Here is a 16,529-nt window from a genome sequence, read left to right on the forward strand (position 1 = left end):
TCTGAAGCCTTCCTTCCCTCCCCCCCAACCCCTATAAAAGTCTGGGGCGGCGCGGCAGCAGCACTGCTGCTCTCCCGGCTTCCCGCTCTACTCCGGCCCGGCCAGGTCCGCCACGTCTGGCGCGCTGAGCAGGCCCGGCCGCGCAGCGCCTACCCTTTCCTCGCTCCGGGCCGGCAGTGCGGGGCGGCGCGCTGGGGGCGCGGCGTGTCTGGGGACATCTTGTGATGTTGGCGAGAACAGGACATGATCTCACATGGCGAGAAGCTCTTTAGTTCCTTAATCATTTCACGGTGGCTTCGGACGCTTTTTTTCCACCTAAAACGTTTAGTTTCAGCTCAGTGATCAGCTACCCCAGCTCGGCGGGGGAGCGGAAGGCTTGAATTATTCCGACCTGTGAGCGGCCCCTGGCACCAAAAAAAAAAAAAAAAAAAAAAAAAAAAAAAGAAAGAAAGAAAGAAAAAAAGGCACAAAAAAGTGGAAACTTTTTTCCCTGTCCATTCCATCAAGTCCTGAAAAATCAAAATGGATTTAGAGAAAAATTATCCGACTCCTCGGACCAGCAGGACAGGTAGGACCGCGATACGGGCTCCAGACGTGCAAACTCCGGGACACAGCCAGGCCCTGGTCCCTACGCAGGGTGACCCTGGAGGAGGAGGGGGTGCGCCGCATTTTCGTAGAGACTGTCTAACTGAGGCGTGTTTGTTACGTTTTTTCACCTATCTGTTCACACACTTCTGCATCAGTCCAAGGATCTGTGAGTTTGTGTTTTTCTGTTTCTGAATGTTCATGCTGGTGTCCTTCTGGGGGTCTGCAAGTTAGGGCCTGTGTGTTTATATAAGGGACTCAGTGTGTGCATTACAGTATATGTATTTTTAAAAGATATAAAAATATATGAGTTTGTGTCCAAAAGTTTGTTTGCCTCTGTGTGTGTGTATCTTTATACTCATGAGGTATTTGTGTGTGTTTATAAGTTAGTATTTGTGTGTATATTATTTTGGGTATCCAAAATGTGTGTCTACTATGAGTGCTATTTATGTAATTGGGAAATATCTGAGTGTACATCCACTATTTTAAGGGTCTGCATTCACCTGTTATAGCCCAAGTGATTTTGGAAGTGAGAAAGAGGTGGCTACACTGACCTTTCCATTTTTGGATGTCAACAGCTGTCCAATGCATACATGCCAATGTTCACATTGTGTCTCTAGGCAAACTCCTAGACATGGGTCTGGGGCCTATGGAGATCCGTGGTGTTTAGCATGTGCATTGTAAGGCCCAGTTTCCATTCTGTTGGGAGATAGGACCAGGAATGAAGGTGGGAGTTCAGGGCATGTAGTCTCTTGGTGTGCAGTGGGCACTGTTGAGGCTACCATTTGTACAAACAGGTCTCCTGTGGCAGGCACAACCTTGCAGATGAGAGCGGACACCTGTAGGGTTAGTTGTGACATTTCTAGGGACCCCCAGCCTATATTCACTTTCACTTAGACAAGCCTCTGACACTGGCGTGTGTATTTGTGTGTACACACAGACACACACACACACTGTATCCTCAGGTTTTATCCTGTGGGTGCTGCTCCAGTGGAGGAGAGCACAGTGGGTGGATGCATGTGCCTAGTCTGGGCATTCAGCTCTAGTGCCTGTATGCACACAGGCCTCCCTGGCTTAGGTCTCCATGTGCCTCCCACAGGCCTGAGAAGTAGGTAGCAGGATGTGTTTATGTCTGAGAGGAGATAGCAGGGACAGTAGGCCTCCATCTGCCCTGAGGCATGAATCAGGTATAGGGGGCCTCTTTCACTCAATAGGCCACTGTGTAACTCCCACACACTCTCCTGGCCCTGGCAAGAAGCCCCCTTCCCCCATCTCTGTGCCCTCTTAGAACCCCCATCTCTACTCCAGCCTCAAATACAAGCCTAAGAGCAAAAAGGATAAACTCAGACGCCAAGCCCAGGACAACTCCTGGGGCATAACTGTGTTTCCAAAATTGTGGCTGAAGAGAAGTGAGGGCAGAGATCTGAGGCAGAAGAGTGTTCCCAGGATAAGGGCTCAGGAAAAGGTACCTGGAAACTCCTCTTCTCCATCCTCAATTCTCAGAAGGCTCTTCTCCCTGGCAGTGGGCTTCTCTGCAGATGGACTTTCAGATAGACCTGAGCCTGGAAGTGGGCGATGTGTGTGTGTGGGGAATGAGGCGGGGATGTATGAGTGTCGTGGAGAGGTTCTGCGCAGTCCTCGGGCTGGCTCTCCCGACAAGCTGTCTAGAAGAATGTAATTCATGGCGGTCGATGGGCTCTTTGATTAGTTCAATCGCCTGAATAATCATTTAATCAATAAAGCATTTCATTCCTTTGCACAGCTGTACTGGGTGGGGCTTGGGGTGGGGTGAAACAGGGGAGCCCTAGGCTGGCCAGGGCTTAAAATCTAGAGAGCCACGCCCCCTCCTCACTGATGGGTTGGGGAAGAGCTGCCTGCCTGGAAAAGGGTGACAGTTCAAGTGAGACTGCACTTGCATTTGTCCACTCCAGCCTGGGTCAAGGCTGGAGAAGAGAGGGAAGCTGAGAAGCTGTCCAAGCTGGTGCTCAAAGGGGTGTCCACGTCTGGTTCCTATGAGAGCTTCTTCCTTCTCCCAACTTCTAGGTATTTCATGGGCCGATAGACTTCCTTTTTCTTCCTTCAGAACTATATTCCATTTCTTACCCCAACCTCAGTTTCCCTGTCTGCTCAGTGGGGAGGGAGTGTGTCATTCTGGCTCTAAGCCCAAGATAAGATCAGGTCAACACTAAGCAGGGAGCCACTTAAGGACCTTCTCCTCTAATGTCTTCCTTGCTGTAGGGAAAGGAAACACAGAGGTTCAGAGAGGGGCAGGGACTTGTAGGCGATCATAAAGCATGCATAATGGAGGGAATAGGAATGGAAGGTGACCTCTCTGCCCTTAGACCTCCTGTTCCTGCTGGAAGAAGAGACAGATTCCCCCCCCTCTCTCCATGGACCCCCTTGGAGAAAAACTACTACTTGGGCAAGTAGTAGTCTCTCCTTGCCATGGGAGCCCTTGAGTCCTTAGATCCAGCCAGACTTGGATGGGTTGAATACTTTCCCACTGGGCATTGGCATCCAGTCTCACAGTTCTGGAATGAGCCTGGGATGGAGTGATAGATATTAATAACCCCCTATCCATGAAGCTTCATCTCACAGAGCCTAAGAAGTCGCATCTCAGGGTTTGTTCTCTGTATTAAACAAACCGGGAAGCAGAGGCTTTAGAAGGGGCTGCCTGTCTCAAGTCTTTGGGAGAGAGAGTAGTCCCAGCGCCCCTGGCCTGCAGGACATGCTGGTAATGATAACACACCCCAACTAAGGCGGTTTTACACGATTCTTGAAAAACCTGGTTAAATTCTCATTGTTTCTTCATCCTCTTCAAGAACTCCTGAAAACAGAGACGGGTCAAGTAGAGCAGACTCCTGATCCAGGGGCAGGAATCATGCAGGAATCTGCTGTGCCTCGACTTGCTGTATAATTTCAGGTCAATTTCTTTCTCTCTGATACTTAATTTTTTTTATTTTTTAAAAATGAAGTTTAGAGAGAACTCAATGGGTTGAGACAGCCATGCTGGCAGCATCCCTGATCTTTCCAGAACTGAGCAACCAGTCTGAGCCCTATTGGGCCTCACTTTGTCAGAAGCAAGAACAGGGAAATGGGCTGGACTTGGGTTGAGGGAGTCGATGTCAGGCTAATAGAGCACTGTAGCAGCCCCCACATCCTGAAGCCGCAGTAATGCAGTGCGCTGGGAGGCGTGGAAGGGGAAGCCGGGAGGGGGTGTGTCCCCAGTGAAGCGAGGTCTCTGGCTTCTCAAACATTATTCTCAATGGGCTGTCTTTCAGTACTAAAACTTTCAAAGGCAATTTGGTTCACATAAATTGAGTTTCTTCCTGGACAGTTTCCTTTCGCGGTCTCCTGCCCCCAGCGCCTAGCACAGTGCCCGGCCCAAAGCCCTGTTACTGGGAGAAAGAAAGCGCATCACTGTAGATCACAGCGAGGCCCGACTGCGTTGAGAGCCGCAGTGAGACCAGCCCCTGCTAGTCTCGCTCTCCTGGACCCAGGCTGCGGCTCCTGGGCGTTCAGAGACAGGACTGAGGCGCAGTAGCCCGGCTCCACCATGGACTTGCTGTGCAGCCTCGAGCTAGTCACGTAACCTCTCTGGGCTGTCGTTTAGTGACCTGTAAGGCTGGGCTAGGTGGCCACGGTATCAGGTCGCGCCTTTTGGGGTTGGAACTTCCCAGAGGCCGCCCGCTCGGGCGGTGATGAATCACCCCCATCCAGAGGGAAACTCCTTCCCCCAAGAACGCCACGAGTTGCGGGAAGGGGCTGCTCTGGGTGCACAGGTAAGACGAGTCCTGTGTGTGCCACGCAGCAGAACACTGTCCCGCAGCCGAACACCTACTGTGTGAAACGGGGGATCGGCGCTACTCCTGCTCGGGCCGTGCCCCGGGAATTCTATACAAGCCTCACGGGTATCCGAAGGAAAACCTGCGTGTGCGGGCATATTCCAGCCGAGTTCTTCGATTTGGCAGCATCGCCCCTCCCCCACCATCCCGACAGCGGCTCTGGAGAGGCGCTTTTGAGAAAGGTTTCTAGCCCGCAGCCTTTCTTCTACCCCAGACTTGCTGTGTGACTTTGGACAAGTCGTATCCTGCCTCTGGGCCTCGGCTTCTGCACCCGTGAAATGGAGAAAGCATAGCTTCGAGGCCCTTTTAGCTCTAAGATTCTAGAGAACCTGGGTTTGTAGGCCTGAGCTCAGCAAGAGGGTCTGGGGGTGGGGGTGTCACTGGCTCCATCCCTCAGGGCGTCCCGCACTCCCGCCTCTCCTGTAGGTGTGCAAGCCGCCATGTTGAGTCTGGGCCGAGGATCTGAATTCTGGTCATTTCCGACCCACTGGGCGCCATCGGGTGAAGCCAGTGCGGGAACTCTATTCCATCCCGGTCCCTCTCTGCTGTTGCGATCTTCCTGCTCCAAGGCCGGGGGTGAAAGGGGAAGATCCGGACAGGCGGGTTCCAGACAAAGAAGAGATAACGCCGCCACTCCACCCCGGCGCGCACTGCAGCCTCCTGGGTCCCCAGAGGCCCGCCTGGGGCCGTTTTCCGCAGCTGTGCCCTGGTTGGGGGTGGGGACGGGTGTCAGCGCTGGAAACTTGTCTACTGGTCAGGGATAGCTGGGTGTGGAACAGGGACAGAAGGTGGGCCCAAGGGTCGACCCCAGTGTAGGAGTTTGAGTAGAGCATGAGTAGAGAGAAGGCAGAGGAAGGGAAACCGAGGCAGAGAATAAAACAAGAGGTTAACCCAGGAATCCTCCCATGATCAGCCTGTACTCTATCTTCCTTACAAGCCCAGTGCTGGAGCAGGCATCTCAAAGCCCTTGTTTTGGTGGATTTATGTTTAATATTAGCGGATCATCACTCATGAAATAGAAAGTGAGTCTTCGGACCACTCCCATGAGTTGCTGGAGCAAGGGAATCCTCAGCGTCTTTCTTGTACCAGGGCCCAGATGGCTCACAGAACTATAGCTTCCTGGGTGAAGAATGACTGTCACACGCTTCCTTTTCAAGGTCCAGTTTCTTTGATTGTTGTCTCGGAGCCTTAAAACCCACAAAGAAACTGACTGGCTAGTCAAAGATCCCTTCTGTAGCAAGAGAGTTCTGCTATAAATCCATCCATTTTGTCTACATAGGGACAGGAACTTCCCCTGTAGAGGGAAGGTCGGGTTTTCCCGTCAGCTGGAAGCTGCCGCATTGCAGCGCGCCTGGCCGCTTTGCTTGACCCTTGCAAATAGAATGCTCCCGCCCACCCGCCCGCTTCAGAGACCCTTATTAGCCATGGACGCGACTCGGCTCATTCGGTTCTCAAGAAGCCTTGAGCCGGATGCGGAATTACTCCGGTGGACAGAAGCGCAACACAGCTCCCAAAGCGTCTGGCAGTTCCTGAACTGAGGCAGGAAAGAGGGCCAGCCACTCCGCTTGGGCAACTTGGCCCAAAGCCTTAGCCTCTCCACCCAGGTGCGCCGTGGTGCGCCCCAGTTACTAACTTTAAAGGAGTGTGAGATATTCTCCCCCTTCCCCCAACGTCTCTGCCTTTGGTTAATGCAGCATTGAGGGCCCTGCAGGTGGAGTGAGGGAGGAGGGTGCACGAGGAGGAGCCAGTGGTGGTTTAGTAGGTACTTGATAAAATTAGGAAATATTTCCGTGGAAGGAGCCTTCAGTAAAATCTAGTTAACTCCACTCTGCCCATTTTACAGATGAGGAAACTGAGGTCAGAACTGGCAGATATGCACACACTCCGATGCACACACTCCGATCCCATCACGAGCCTGATGGTGCAGGATCTCTACTGCGCTCCTTGTCTTCCTCCAACATACATTTTTTGTTTTCTGTTTTTTTCTGGAGACTTCCCCCATTCTCACCCTTCACTCGGCTGCTCTCAAGCCTTAAGAGCGTCCCAGGATCCCAACGTCGCGGTGGGGAGGTCCAGCCCGCGTGGGACCCGCAGCGGGACTCTCCAGGCACTGCGTGGGCCCCTTTCCCCCTCCCCACAGCCGCGATCCACTAGGCCCTAGTCCAGCGCGTTTGTCAATGAACGTGGCGCCGCCGCCTGGGCCCCGCCCCCCATTCTCTCCCATTGCCCAGGTATCCGCTAATCAGGCGGAGCCTGTGGGCTGCTTAGCCAATGGGGCGGTGTTTCGGGCCAGGGCCGGCTGACGCCACTCTGATTGGCTTGGTGGAGCGTGATTGGCAGGTTAGCCCCCGCCCCGCCCCCGCCCGGAGGGAGCTGAGCCCCGGGCGGCGCTGTCCACACGCAGCGGGTCCTGAAAGCGGCTCCGGGGCGGCGCGGTGGCGCACTGTGCGCGCCGAGCAGGCGGAGGGCTAGCGACGGCGGCGGCGGCGGCAACGCAGGCAGTCAGAGCCGGCTGCAGCTCCATCTGAGCCCCGGCAGCCCCGGCGGCCTTGGTGGCAGGGACCCTCTGCCCTCTCCTCTGTTCCTCACTCCACGCCTGGGGCAGGCACGGCGGCCGTCCCGGAAGAGGCAGCGGAAAGACAGTGGAACCAGACCCACGAGGGAGGGCGGCGGGGCTCGAAGAGTTGGTTGGCACGAGGTAGACACCCCGGCGAGGAAGAGTCCGTCGCTGGTGTCCCCGTTCCTGGTCCCAGAGATGGGCGAGCAGCGGGGGCCGCGGGAACTTTGAAGGCAGCGGGTCGCAGTGTTGGAGGGCTGCACGCTCCCGGGCACTCCGGAGTCGCGGCCCCAGCGTCAGGGGCGGAAGCATCTTCAAACCCGCCAGGACCCCGCGCTGCCGGAGAGGAAGTTCTTTGCAACTTCGTCCGAGACGTCGGAGAGCCAGTTGGAGAGAGGCTGAGGGGGCAGGTCCGTGCCCCAGAGACTCAGAGAAGCAGAGAAAGAAAGGATTTGGAGGAGACCGAGGGGTCGAGGAGGGACCTCAGAGGCATCGAGGCCGCGGAACCAGCCTGGCAGCCCCCGGGTCTCGCTGCCCCCTGAGTGAAGTCAAGGGCCGAGTGTTCCGGTGGCCTCCTCAAAGCTGCTCCTACCTGGGGCCCGGGGCTGCAGGCTGTCCCGGAGGCGGGCCCCTACGCTATGCCCCCGAAGCCGCGGGTGCCTTGGCCGCAGCTATCCCGGGCTGGGCCCGGAGCTGCCGCTTGAGCCAGCCAGGGAGGGAAGCCAGCCGGAGTTGGGCACCCGCTCCTAGCCGAGCTGCGCTAGCACCATTTCCCGCCTCTCCGCGCAGCTCCGGGCGGTCTCCAGCAGGGAGGCTCTGAGAGAGACCCCGAAGCTCCAGCAGGGTTTTCTGAGCCCAGCTCGCACAGTGCCTGGCCTGGTGGCGCGGCTCCCTATCCGCCCTGGGCAGCCCCTTGGCGCCGGGAGGCGGCGGCGTGGGCCGGCCTGCAGTCTGGAGCGCCCCGATGGAAATACACTGTAAGCACGACCCGTTTGCATCCATGCATAGTAAGTAGGCGGCGAGCTCGCTTCTCTCACTCTCCCGCCGGGACCGGGTTGGGGGTGCCGGACCGTGGGTCAGGTACTAAGGCCGGAAGGATCTCGGACCTCTGCAGTCGCGCAGCTAACTTTGCAAAGTGCAGGGATCCCAGGCAGGGGACCTGAAACAACGCGCTTGGCCGCCCGGGCTGGAGCACCTGGTCCGGGAATCCCGCCTCCGGCAACGCGTAGCGTGGGCAGCTAGCTGCAGCCTTTCAAGGCTCCGGCGGCGACACTTCAGCTCTTTCGGAGAACCCTGGCTTGGACCCGTAGAGGGCTCCGGACCAGGCCAGTTGGGGGGCAGTAAGTTGTAGGGAGAGGTCAGTCTGAGTCTCAGACAGCGCCCCACACCCCTACTCCGATGGCGCCTTTTTCAGCCATGGGGCTGATCCAGACTGGCGCTTGGAGGGAAAGTGGGGCCCTGACCCGTGTCTGTATGTGTGGAGGAAGAGGTTGAGAGCTAAGCGAGGACACCGGGGCTAGGGCTCCAAAGCCGTCGTGGAGTTGAGGAGGGGGCTTTGAAAAATCAACGAAGTAGCGGTTTCTGAGTTCAGCTTCTGCTTAGGAGCCGGCCAGTTCATACAGAGACCCTTAAAGACCCCACTGGGTCCTTCTCTGCAGGACGCCTTTTCTCACGGCTTCTCCCCTTTAAAAAAAGAGGATAAGAAAGGAAAAAGAAAGAAAGAGGAAGCCAATTAGTCACCACGCAGGCACCCCCGCCTCTGAAAGACGCAGCGTGTGTAGGAGACGGGAAGGGTCATTTCGGGCGAGGGCAAGGCCGGCCTGGCTGCCTGGCCCGCAGGGATCCTGCCAATTCACCCATTAGCACAGCCTCCTGTGAGATGAGCGCTCCTCTCACGGTGAGTTAACGCCGGATTAGATTCGGAGATTTCAAGGAAATTCCAAGTGGAACGAATCGCGTTTCCTTTCTGTTTGCTGCAGAGCCAGGCTGGAGGAAGGTGCCAGGCTTTGGCAGCCTCGGCTCGGGTGCCGCTCGGGGTCTCTGCGGGCTGCAGGTCAGGGAGTTGCTCCCGGGCTAGGAGCCATCCCCATGCCTGGTCCCCCCACCCCGCTCCCCACCAACCCAACAGCCTGGGATCCAGCTTTCCTAGCCGCAGGTCCCATATTTAACAAAGGCAGCAGAGACCCGGCTGGAGAGAAGGCGAGCTTCCCGGGGCGAGCATGTCCTGTCTGCCACGGAGTGCTGAGTGGCCTGGCAAGCAGGGAAAGCTTGTGTAGGCAGCCAGGGCTGGCTGCGGGCAGGTCAGTTTCTCTTTGTGTGAATTTTCTGAGTCTGAAGTAATCCACCAAAGCGGTGGGGAGCTCTGTGCAGAGGAGCTGCCTGTTCTGGTCCCAGCCCAAATGATTCCTCAAGGTTTGGGGCCTGCGCCCAACCGGTTTCCAGTCTGTGGTGACCCCAGTGCCCTCCACAGCATTTTCCGCCTCGGACTCCAGCCTGGCTCTGGGGAGGCTCTGATCTCTCAATGTAAGCCCAAAACAAACCAGTTGGGGCAATGCTCTGAGAGGTGAGCAAGCCCTTGGCTCAGCCAAGGAAGAACTGTGGGGACAGATGGGGAGCACCAGCCCCTGCGCTTCTCTCCTCACCGGTGGAAATCCACAGGCCCTCACTGTGTCCTTCTGCCCAGCGCTCCGTGGCCCAGAGGTTGTGCCCTAGCCCTTGGGGAGATAGCATCAGACCTGGTGGTCTCTCGGCTGAGCATCAGTATGGAGAAGGCAGCTGCTTTCAGGTGCAGGTTAGCCAGCCACTAATGTCTGCGCCTCCTTGTCCGGCCTTCAATCTGCCCCCTCCGTGGGAAGTGCTCCCTCCCATTTTCAATCTCCCTGGCAGCACAGTGGGGGCTGGGCCCCAGCCAGCCTAGCTTCCAGAGCTGGTGCAAGACCTTGGCTTCTCTGGAAGCACTCTTGGTTCTGAGGCCCAAAGCTGTTTTCTTGCACAATGTAGGCCTGCTCTGGGGCCCCAACTTGCTAGCAATGGGGAGTGGGGGGCACAGTAGATCCCGGAAGGTGGCTGAGGTAGTAGAGGCTCAGATCAAGTCCCACCTCCTCACCTTCCTCCCGGCCCCGTCAGTTTCTTCTTGTTACCTCTCCCTGCCTCCATCCCGCACCACTGCTTCCCCCCACCACTGCTTCAGAGCAGGATAGCTTCTTTGGAGAGGGGCAGGGACTTCCAGGAAATGGGCTTCTGAGTTTGGAGGAGTCCCCACCCCCTATTCCAGGCTCGTCATTTTCATCAGCACAATAACCTCCTGCTCTCTTCCTGAGCGGTTTCCCTAGGTATCTTTACCAGTTATAAAACACTCATAGCCAGGGTCCTACCTGAGGGTGGCCTAAACCTTCAGCTTCACCCATTTTACAGAATATGATATTGAGGTCAGAGAGACAAAAGGACTGACTCAAGAAGTTCACACTGGCACAGCTGGAGCTGGTTCTTGGGTCTCCCTGACCATCTGACAAAGGCATAAAAATGAGGCTTCAGAGGGTTCACAGAAGGGGAGAGGGAGGGACTCAGATTCCAGAGAGAGGGCAGTGGGTATACACATTTGCAAAACTCTCTCTTTGTCTAGTCTAACCATATATATGCCTACTGCCTGACTCTCCACATGTATCAATACCATTAGGGAGACTTCTTCCCTGCCTTTTCCCCGTGCCCCTGTTTGCCTGTCTGTGTACCTCTTCATTCTTTCTGGTGCATCTAGGAAAAATTTTAATGATCCCGTGGGGGTCCTGCAGCTCAACCTGTGGCTGAGTCAGCAAAGACCCTTTCCCCAAAATCCTATGCTCAGCCATGGTCTTTGGGGGTATTGGGAGGGCCTGTGGTGGTAGTATGACCTTATCAGGGCCTGAGGAGCATCTGTGGAGGCCAGCCCTTTCCAGACCAGAGCCACAAAGGCCTCAGGGGCCTCTGCAATTCAGTCTTTCTCTCCTCACTCCCCTCCAAACACTGCCCAGTCTGCCCTGTCCTGTGGTCTGTCTTTTTCTTGTATCTGTGGGTCTGTTTCCTGGTCTCACCTGATTTCTTTGCCTCTGTCTCTGTGTCAGTCCCCCTTTCACGGGATGAGTCCTCACCTAATTGGAGTCCATAGGAAGTACAGGCTGGGACTTGGGTTCTCCAAGAAGATGCAGGGCCAGAGCTGGGACCCCAGAAAACAAAGGTCCTCTGTCTAGAGAAGTCCCCTGTCCTCCAGAAGCCCCTTCCTGGGCTTCCTCCATTTTCTCTTCTTGTTGCCTCCCGCTGTGTGCCACCTTCATCTTTCTTTTCTTGGCCTATTCTAGCTTCTCCATTCCTTTTCCCTCTCCTCTGCCTGTCTAACCTGCTGCTTCCTTTCCAGGCTCTCTCTCTCCTGGTTGTCTGTCTCATTCAGTTCCCACTCTTTACACTTCTCTTAACACAACTCTTTTTTCCTCTTTTCTTTCCCTGTCCTGCCTCACCTCATTCAGACTTTGGACTTCACTTCTTACCAATTCCAGAGTAAGTGGCCTTCCTCACACCATAATTGTAACCCTTCTCACCACTACCCCCTAAAAGCTCCATTGGGTAGGGTTGTGATGGTGGAGAAGGCCAAGGGGTCTTGGGGACCTTTCAAGGAAGCTGAGGAAGGTAAGAGGCTCCCAGGTCATCCCAAGTCTATTGTCAGCTGTGGACCTATAGATGAGACTGTGGAAGAGCATTACTAACTCAGCCTATGTGGTCAAGGGTAGAGGGTTTGGGGACCTGCCCTCACCTTGAGAGACCCGGCTCTAGGAGACCTTTAGGGTTTTTCCCATGATACAAAACAGCCCCCGGTGCTCATAAATGTCCTGCACGACTGCTTTTGGAATTTAAGTCCTCTGAAGGTTGCCACTGTGTTTTGGGCAGAAAGTCTCAATTGTCAGTGACATAGAGAACAGGCTATTGCTGATGGACCATAATACCTGGACTCCCAGGTCACATCAAAAGTGTGCTGGGTGTTTAAGCTTCCTTTGCCTGCCCTTTGTGTTCCCAGATGAGCTTATACCAATTTTGAATTTATTTTCTTTTACTTAAATCCAGCCTGCTCTTGAAAGATCTGTACAACCTTTTTAAATAGGTGTTCCCAGCCCCAGAACAAAGCCTTCTGAAGGCTCTTGGCCAGGGTGGCTGCAGTCTTTCTGTTTTAGAAAAACTATGCAATTATGTTTCTAACTGCAAAATCCTATTTGGAATGGTTTTCCTTTTTCTTATGTCTTTTAGAACAATCAAAACTGAATAAAGATCATTTTGAAAATCAGAAATCCTGCTTAGAACTGGAACTAAGTACTTCAGTTATCTATAAAATTGTGTTTTTCCTTGAAATAAGCCTGAGCCTGGACATTTTTGGGAAATATTCATGGGAAACTTGAGTGGATTGCTTGGACGGTTTTCAGGAAATATGTTATATTATGGGGGTTTTTGCTCCCTTTATTTCAGGTGTGGTTCATGAACCTTGGTAGTAGTTTAGTACTGGGGAGAAATAGCTGAGATGAGGTGGCTATTTCATGTTTTAGAGTTGGAGTGTATGTATGTGTGAGACCTTTGAGGTCTTTCCCTTGTACCATCCAGTCCTAGTCCGGTCTTGGTTCAGGAGGAGTTTCCCCTTCCTTTGCCTCTGAGCTGCCAGCAGCATCAATAAACGCTTTGACTTGGCTTTGGGCTCCAGTCTTCAGCAACGTCAGTGAGTGACTAATTAACAGCTATAAGGTCAATGATGTTGCTGCATTGGATCACTCTGTGTTTACTGGTTTGGCTCTTCATTTACTTGGGTCCTTGTGTCCTTCCAGATGGACCTTGATGTAAGAGAAGGGTGGAGGAGGCACTTTCTCGGGCTCCTTTGACTTAAAATCTATCCCAGGATCCTTGTAAAACCTGGGACCCAGAGGCTTTTGTAGGTTTCTTTATTTTCCCTGGACCAAAATAAAGCTATTTGTCAACTGCAAAACATAGTAAAAATTCCAGGGAAACTCCTTTATAACAAATCCCCGTGCAGTGGAGTGGAATGTGCTGTGTGTAGAAGATGCTATGACCCATTTCTTTTGTGTGCTTTGAGAAGGTACAGTGGTCAAGTCTGCATGTCAGCCTCACCTTCTTAAAGGGAGGGTTTTAAACAAGGCAATGGTTGGTTTTTTTTCTCAGTAGTCTGCAGATGCTGTTAAATTTTTAAAAAATTCCTTAGCCCTTGAATAGATTGCTGATTTAAAAAAAAATTTCCCTGAGATACACGTTTATTGGAGTCGTTCTTTTCACTTTTAAAGACATTTGTTAAAAGGAAACAAGTTTTATTTTTTCCCTCTTTAAATGTGAGGTATTTTAAAGCATATTTTCTCCCCAGGATCTTCCTTAGACCTCAGCATCACATAATAAGTTGTGCCCATTTCGTTTACATTGAGATCTTCACACATTTCATTGTTTAGAAAAATTACGGGGAAAATGCTAATAATAGTATGGGGATGTTTGCTGTCAATAGCTCAACAGACTGGCTGCAGATGGACAAAGGCTAAGATTAATTTTAAAAGGCAATCTGGGGACTTCGTGTAGTTTGCACGATTGGACTCCAGGCGCAAGACATCCAGCCTGCCGGCCATTTGTGATCAGAGGAGCTCGGTGTCCTCACAGCGGTGCTTCTCCTATGTGACTGGTTCTAACCACCCTTTCCCTTTCCTTTTGTTTCTGATCTGTTTCAGGACATGGAGGAGTGAATCAGCTTGGGGGGGTTTTTGTGAATGGACGGCCACTCCCGGATGTAGTCCGCCAGAGGATAGTGGAACTTGCTCATCAAGGTGTCAGGCCCTGCGACATCTCCAGGCAGCTTCGGGTCAGCCATGGTTGTGTCAGCAAAATTCTTGGCAGGTAAAGGCAGGAGCTCGAGGCTTCCCTTGATCTTTCAAATAAAGACCTAAAACATGACCCAGCAGCTGCCCAACATGACAGTATCATAGCAAGAATCATGGTGGCATTTTGTTTCACATGCAGAGCACTTTAAAGTTTGCAAAGCCCCAATTCCAAGTAGCCCTGGGAAACCCCTGTCTCTAGTGACATGTGGAATAGGGTGACTTAGTCAGGAGGGATGACATGTTTTCTGAAAGCCTGGTGAATTGTTCTAAAGAACTCAAGAGTAAGACGATCTTGGGAATTTCCCTTATATATCCTAGGTGAGCCTGGGTCCCCGTGTAGGACTTAATATCACATAACCAGAGTTCAATGTTTCATTTTAATGTTTTTGAAAGCATATTCCACTTTTAAAAGTCAGCTGTTATTTTCAGTTTTGAGTTATTATCAACCTTGTTATGTTGGGCTGCAGTATTTTCCTTCTCTATGTTTTTATTTCCATCGCAGTGACAAGCATCCAAAGTATATATTAAATTAGAGGGGAGGAAAAAAAAACCCAAACACCAACTTTCATATATGACATTTGAAAGTTGCCACTTGACCTGGCGATTTGCTGCGAACAAAATACTAACAATGAGGCTTCTCCCACAGGGCCGTGCAGCCTTTTAGCATTCCCGTTTATTTTCTCAGTAGCCTCTGCATGATCCAATGAAGCACGTTTTAAGATGAGAAAACAAACCTAGAGAGGGACTGACACAGGTTTATCTAGCCAGGCAGTACCTGGGTTGCGATGACGCCTGAAGGACCCCTAGACCATCTGGGTCTCACCATAGCCCCAAAACAAAGCCACAGGTTTGTTTCTGGGCATGTGATCTTGTTTTAGGTCTGCCCTGGCAGGCGGGAGCTTTCTTGGGTTTAGCTGTTCAGTGCTTTCTCACTATTTCTTTCCCCAGGTCAGAAAACAACCTTTGTCCTGTAGCTTGCATTATGGTTTGAGCACAGACGCCTGAATAGGAAATAAATATTTTGAAGTATGTCAGTGACATTGTGACTTTCTGCTGGCTCCTTCCCTTTCATCTGCTGGAATTCAAGAAATTCTCTCAGATGGAAGGAGCAACAGCTTCTAATAACCTTGGGGAGGCTGCTTGCTTGAGGCCAAGGGAAGAAGTTTTAGGACCAGGGGTCTGGCAGCTCCTTTGGCGACCTTGATCCCAGGGTTCATTCCGCATCCTCCAGCCCAGTGCAGGTTACCTGACCTGTGGGGGCTGTGGGCTTCACTCCTGTTTAGCACTCAGACAGCAAATGAACCCCAGAGACAGGGGGCGATTGCAGGACATTAGCACAGTTTTCTTGTTAGGTGGTTGTTTTAGGCAGGCAATGGGAGCGAGAGAAGAAAAGTCGACAGAGAGATAGAGAAAAGAAAAAGAGAAAAAGAAGACAGAGAAAAGAGAGTGATTTTTAAAAGGCAGAGAAACAGAAAGAGATAGATAAATGACAAGACAGGAGAAAGAGAGAGAGAGCACAATATTTTAGACTGTCTCAGCATCAGACTTCTAGAACCGAAAGGCTCCTAGATATCTTTTTGTGGAGGCTCTTCATTGTACCGAGAGAGAGGGAGAGAGAAAGAAGGCCCTTCCTTTGTTTTTGCTGAGACATCTTTGCTGAGCCGACATTTTGCTCGCTGTTTGAAATCTCAGGGCAAGATACTGAGCCTTTTTCAGAGGGGATATCCAAACATGTGGTCCTCGTGTTCTGGTGCCCTGGAGCCTCCAAATCTCCCATGGAGATTGAGGGCGACAGGGACGCTTCCAAGCCCAGCCGGCAGCCTCCTGCAGCCGGAATAGATTTGTCACCAGGTAGAGTGGCACTCGGAAGTTACGCGCCGCTCCGGTGCCTGGCCGTTTAAGTTGTCAACAATAAATTGGAATTTCATAGCTCATTATTTTCATAACTAAGAACCACAGTGGACAAAATGTCACTCTAATTAGAACTGCCTTTTAAGAAACAAGTTCAGCCCTAAAACAGTGTAACTGGGAATTTCTGAACTGGGGCCATCCAATCCACAGATTTTTTTTTTTCGGTCACCGAAGAATTTGATGGGCACACGAGAGGTGACAGATTGTAGGGAGAGTGCGATGTGTGGTGGCTATGGTTTTCAGAGTGTGTGGCAAGGCAGGCAAAGTCCCTGGGGCACACCGGGACCCCTGTCATCTCAGGAAGGTGGGCGGTCTGCCAGGAGTGTGGGCATTCAGTCTACAGAGCTCAAGGCTTCGGAGGGGCTTGAGAGGCACAGCTCGGTGGCATCTGAGGCCAAGTTAAATCCACCCAGTGCCTGGCTGCTGTCTTTTTTCACTGGAGCCTGGTTGGGAGGTTCAGGTCATTGGAATTGAGTAGTATGTTACACAGTAATAAGAAACACTAGGGATTTTAATCCTCCGCACGTGCTCTTTATTTTATGTTTTGCAAAGCTTATTCTCAACCGTCTGTATTTCTGTCTTCAAAACAGCCCCACAAAGTAAGCAGGGAAAACATTCTTCCCCTGTTGTATAAATGGGAAAATTGAGGCCTAGAGAGGCTAAGTGAGTTGGCCAAGATCACACAGAGAGTTAGCATCAGAGCCACCTACACCTCTTGACTGCTAAACTAATGCTCTTTGCACCAAA

The 16,529-nt window shown here is 52.4% G+C and overlaps 1 protein-coding gene across 9 annotated transcripts in view; it reads left to right on the forward strand.

Annotated features, from left to right (window-relative positions):
• The first annotated feature begins 435 nt into the window (after positions 1 to 435).
• Positions 436 to 16,529, forward strand: part of PAX5 (paired box 5) — a 191,422-nt gene continuing 175,328 nt past the window's right edge. For 4 of the 9 annotated variants that reach the window (XM_012509210.2, XM_012509211.2, XM_012509214.2 and 1 more), the window contains exons 1-2: positions 519 to 568; positions 13,722 to 13,887. In XM_012509210.2, the coding sequence (XP_012364664.1) occupies positions 523 to 568; positions 13,722 to 13,887 (212 nt within the window). In that variant the 5' untranslated portion in view covers positions 519 to 522. Of the gene's footprint in view, positions 569 to 13,721; positions 13,888 to 16,529 lie in introns of all 9 variants that reach the window. The other 5 variants (XM_012509213.2, XM_012509212.2, XM_012509215.2 and 2 more) reach the window with 2 other exon arrangements.

Source organism: Nomascus leucogenys, chromosome 8, assembly GCF_006542625.1.
Source record: "Nomascus leucogenys isolate Asia chromosome 8, Asia_NLE_v1, whole genome shotgun sequence".
Taxonomy (NCBI): Eukaryota; Metazoa; Chordata; class Mammalia; order Primates; family Hylobatidae; genus Nomascus; species Nomascus leucogenys.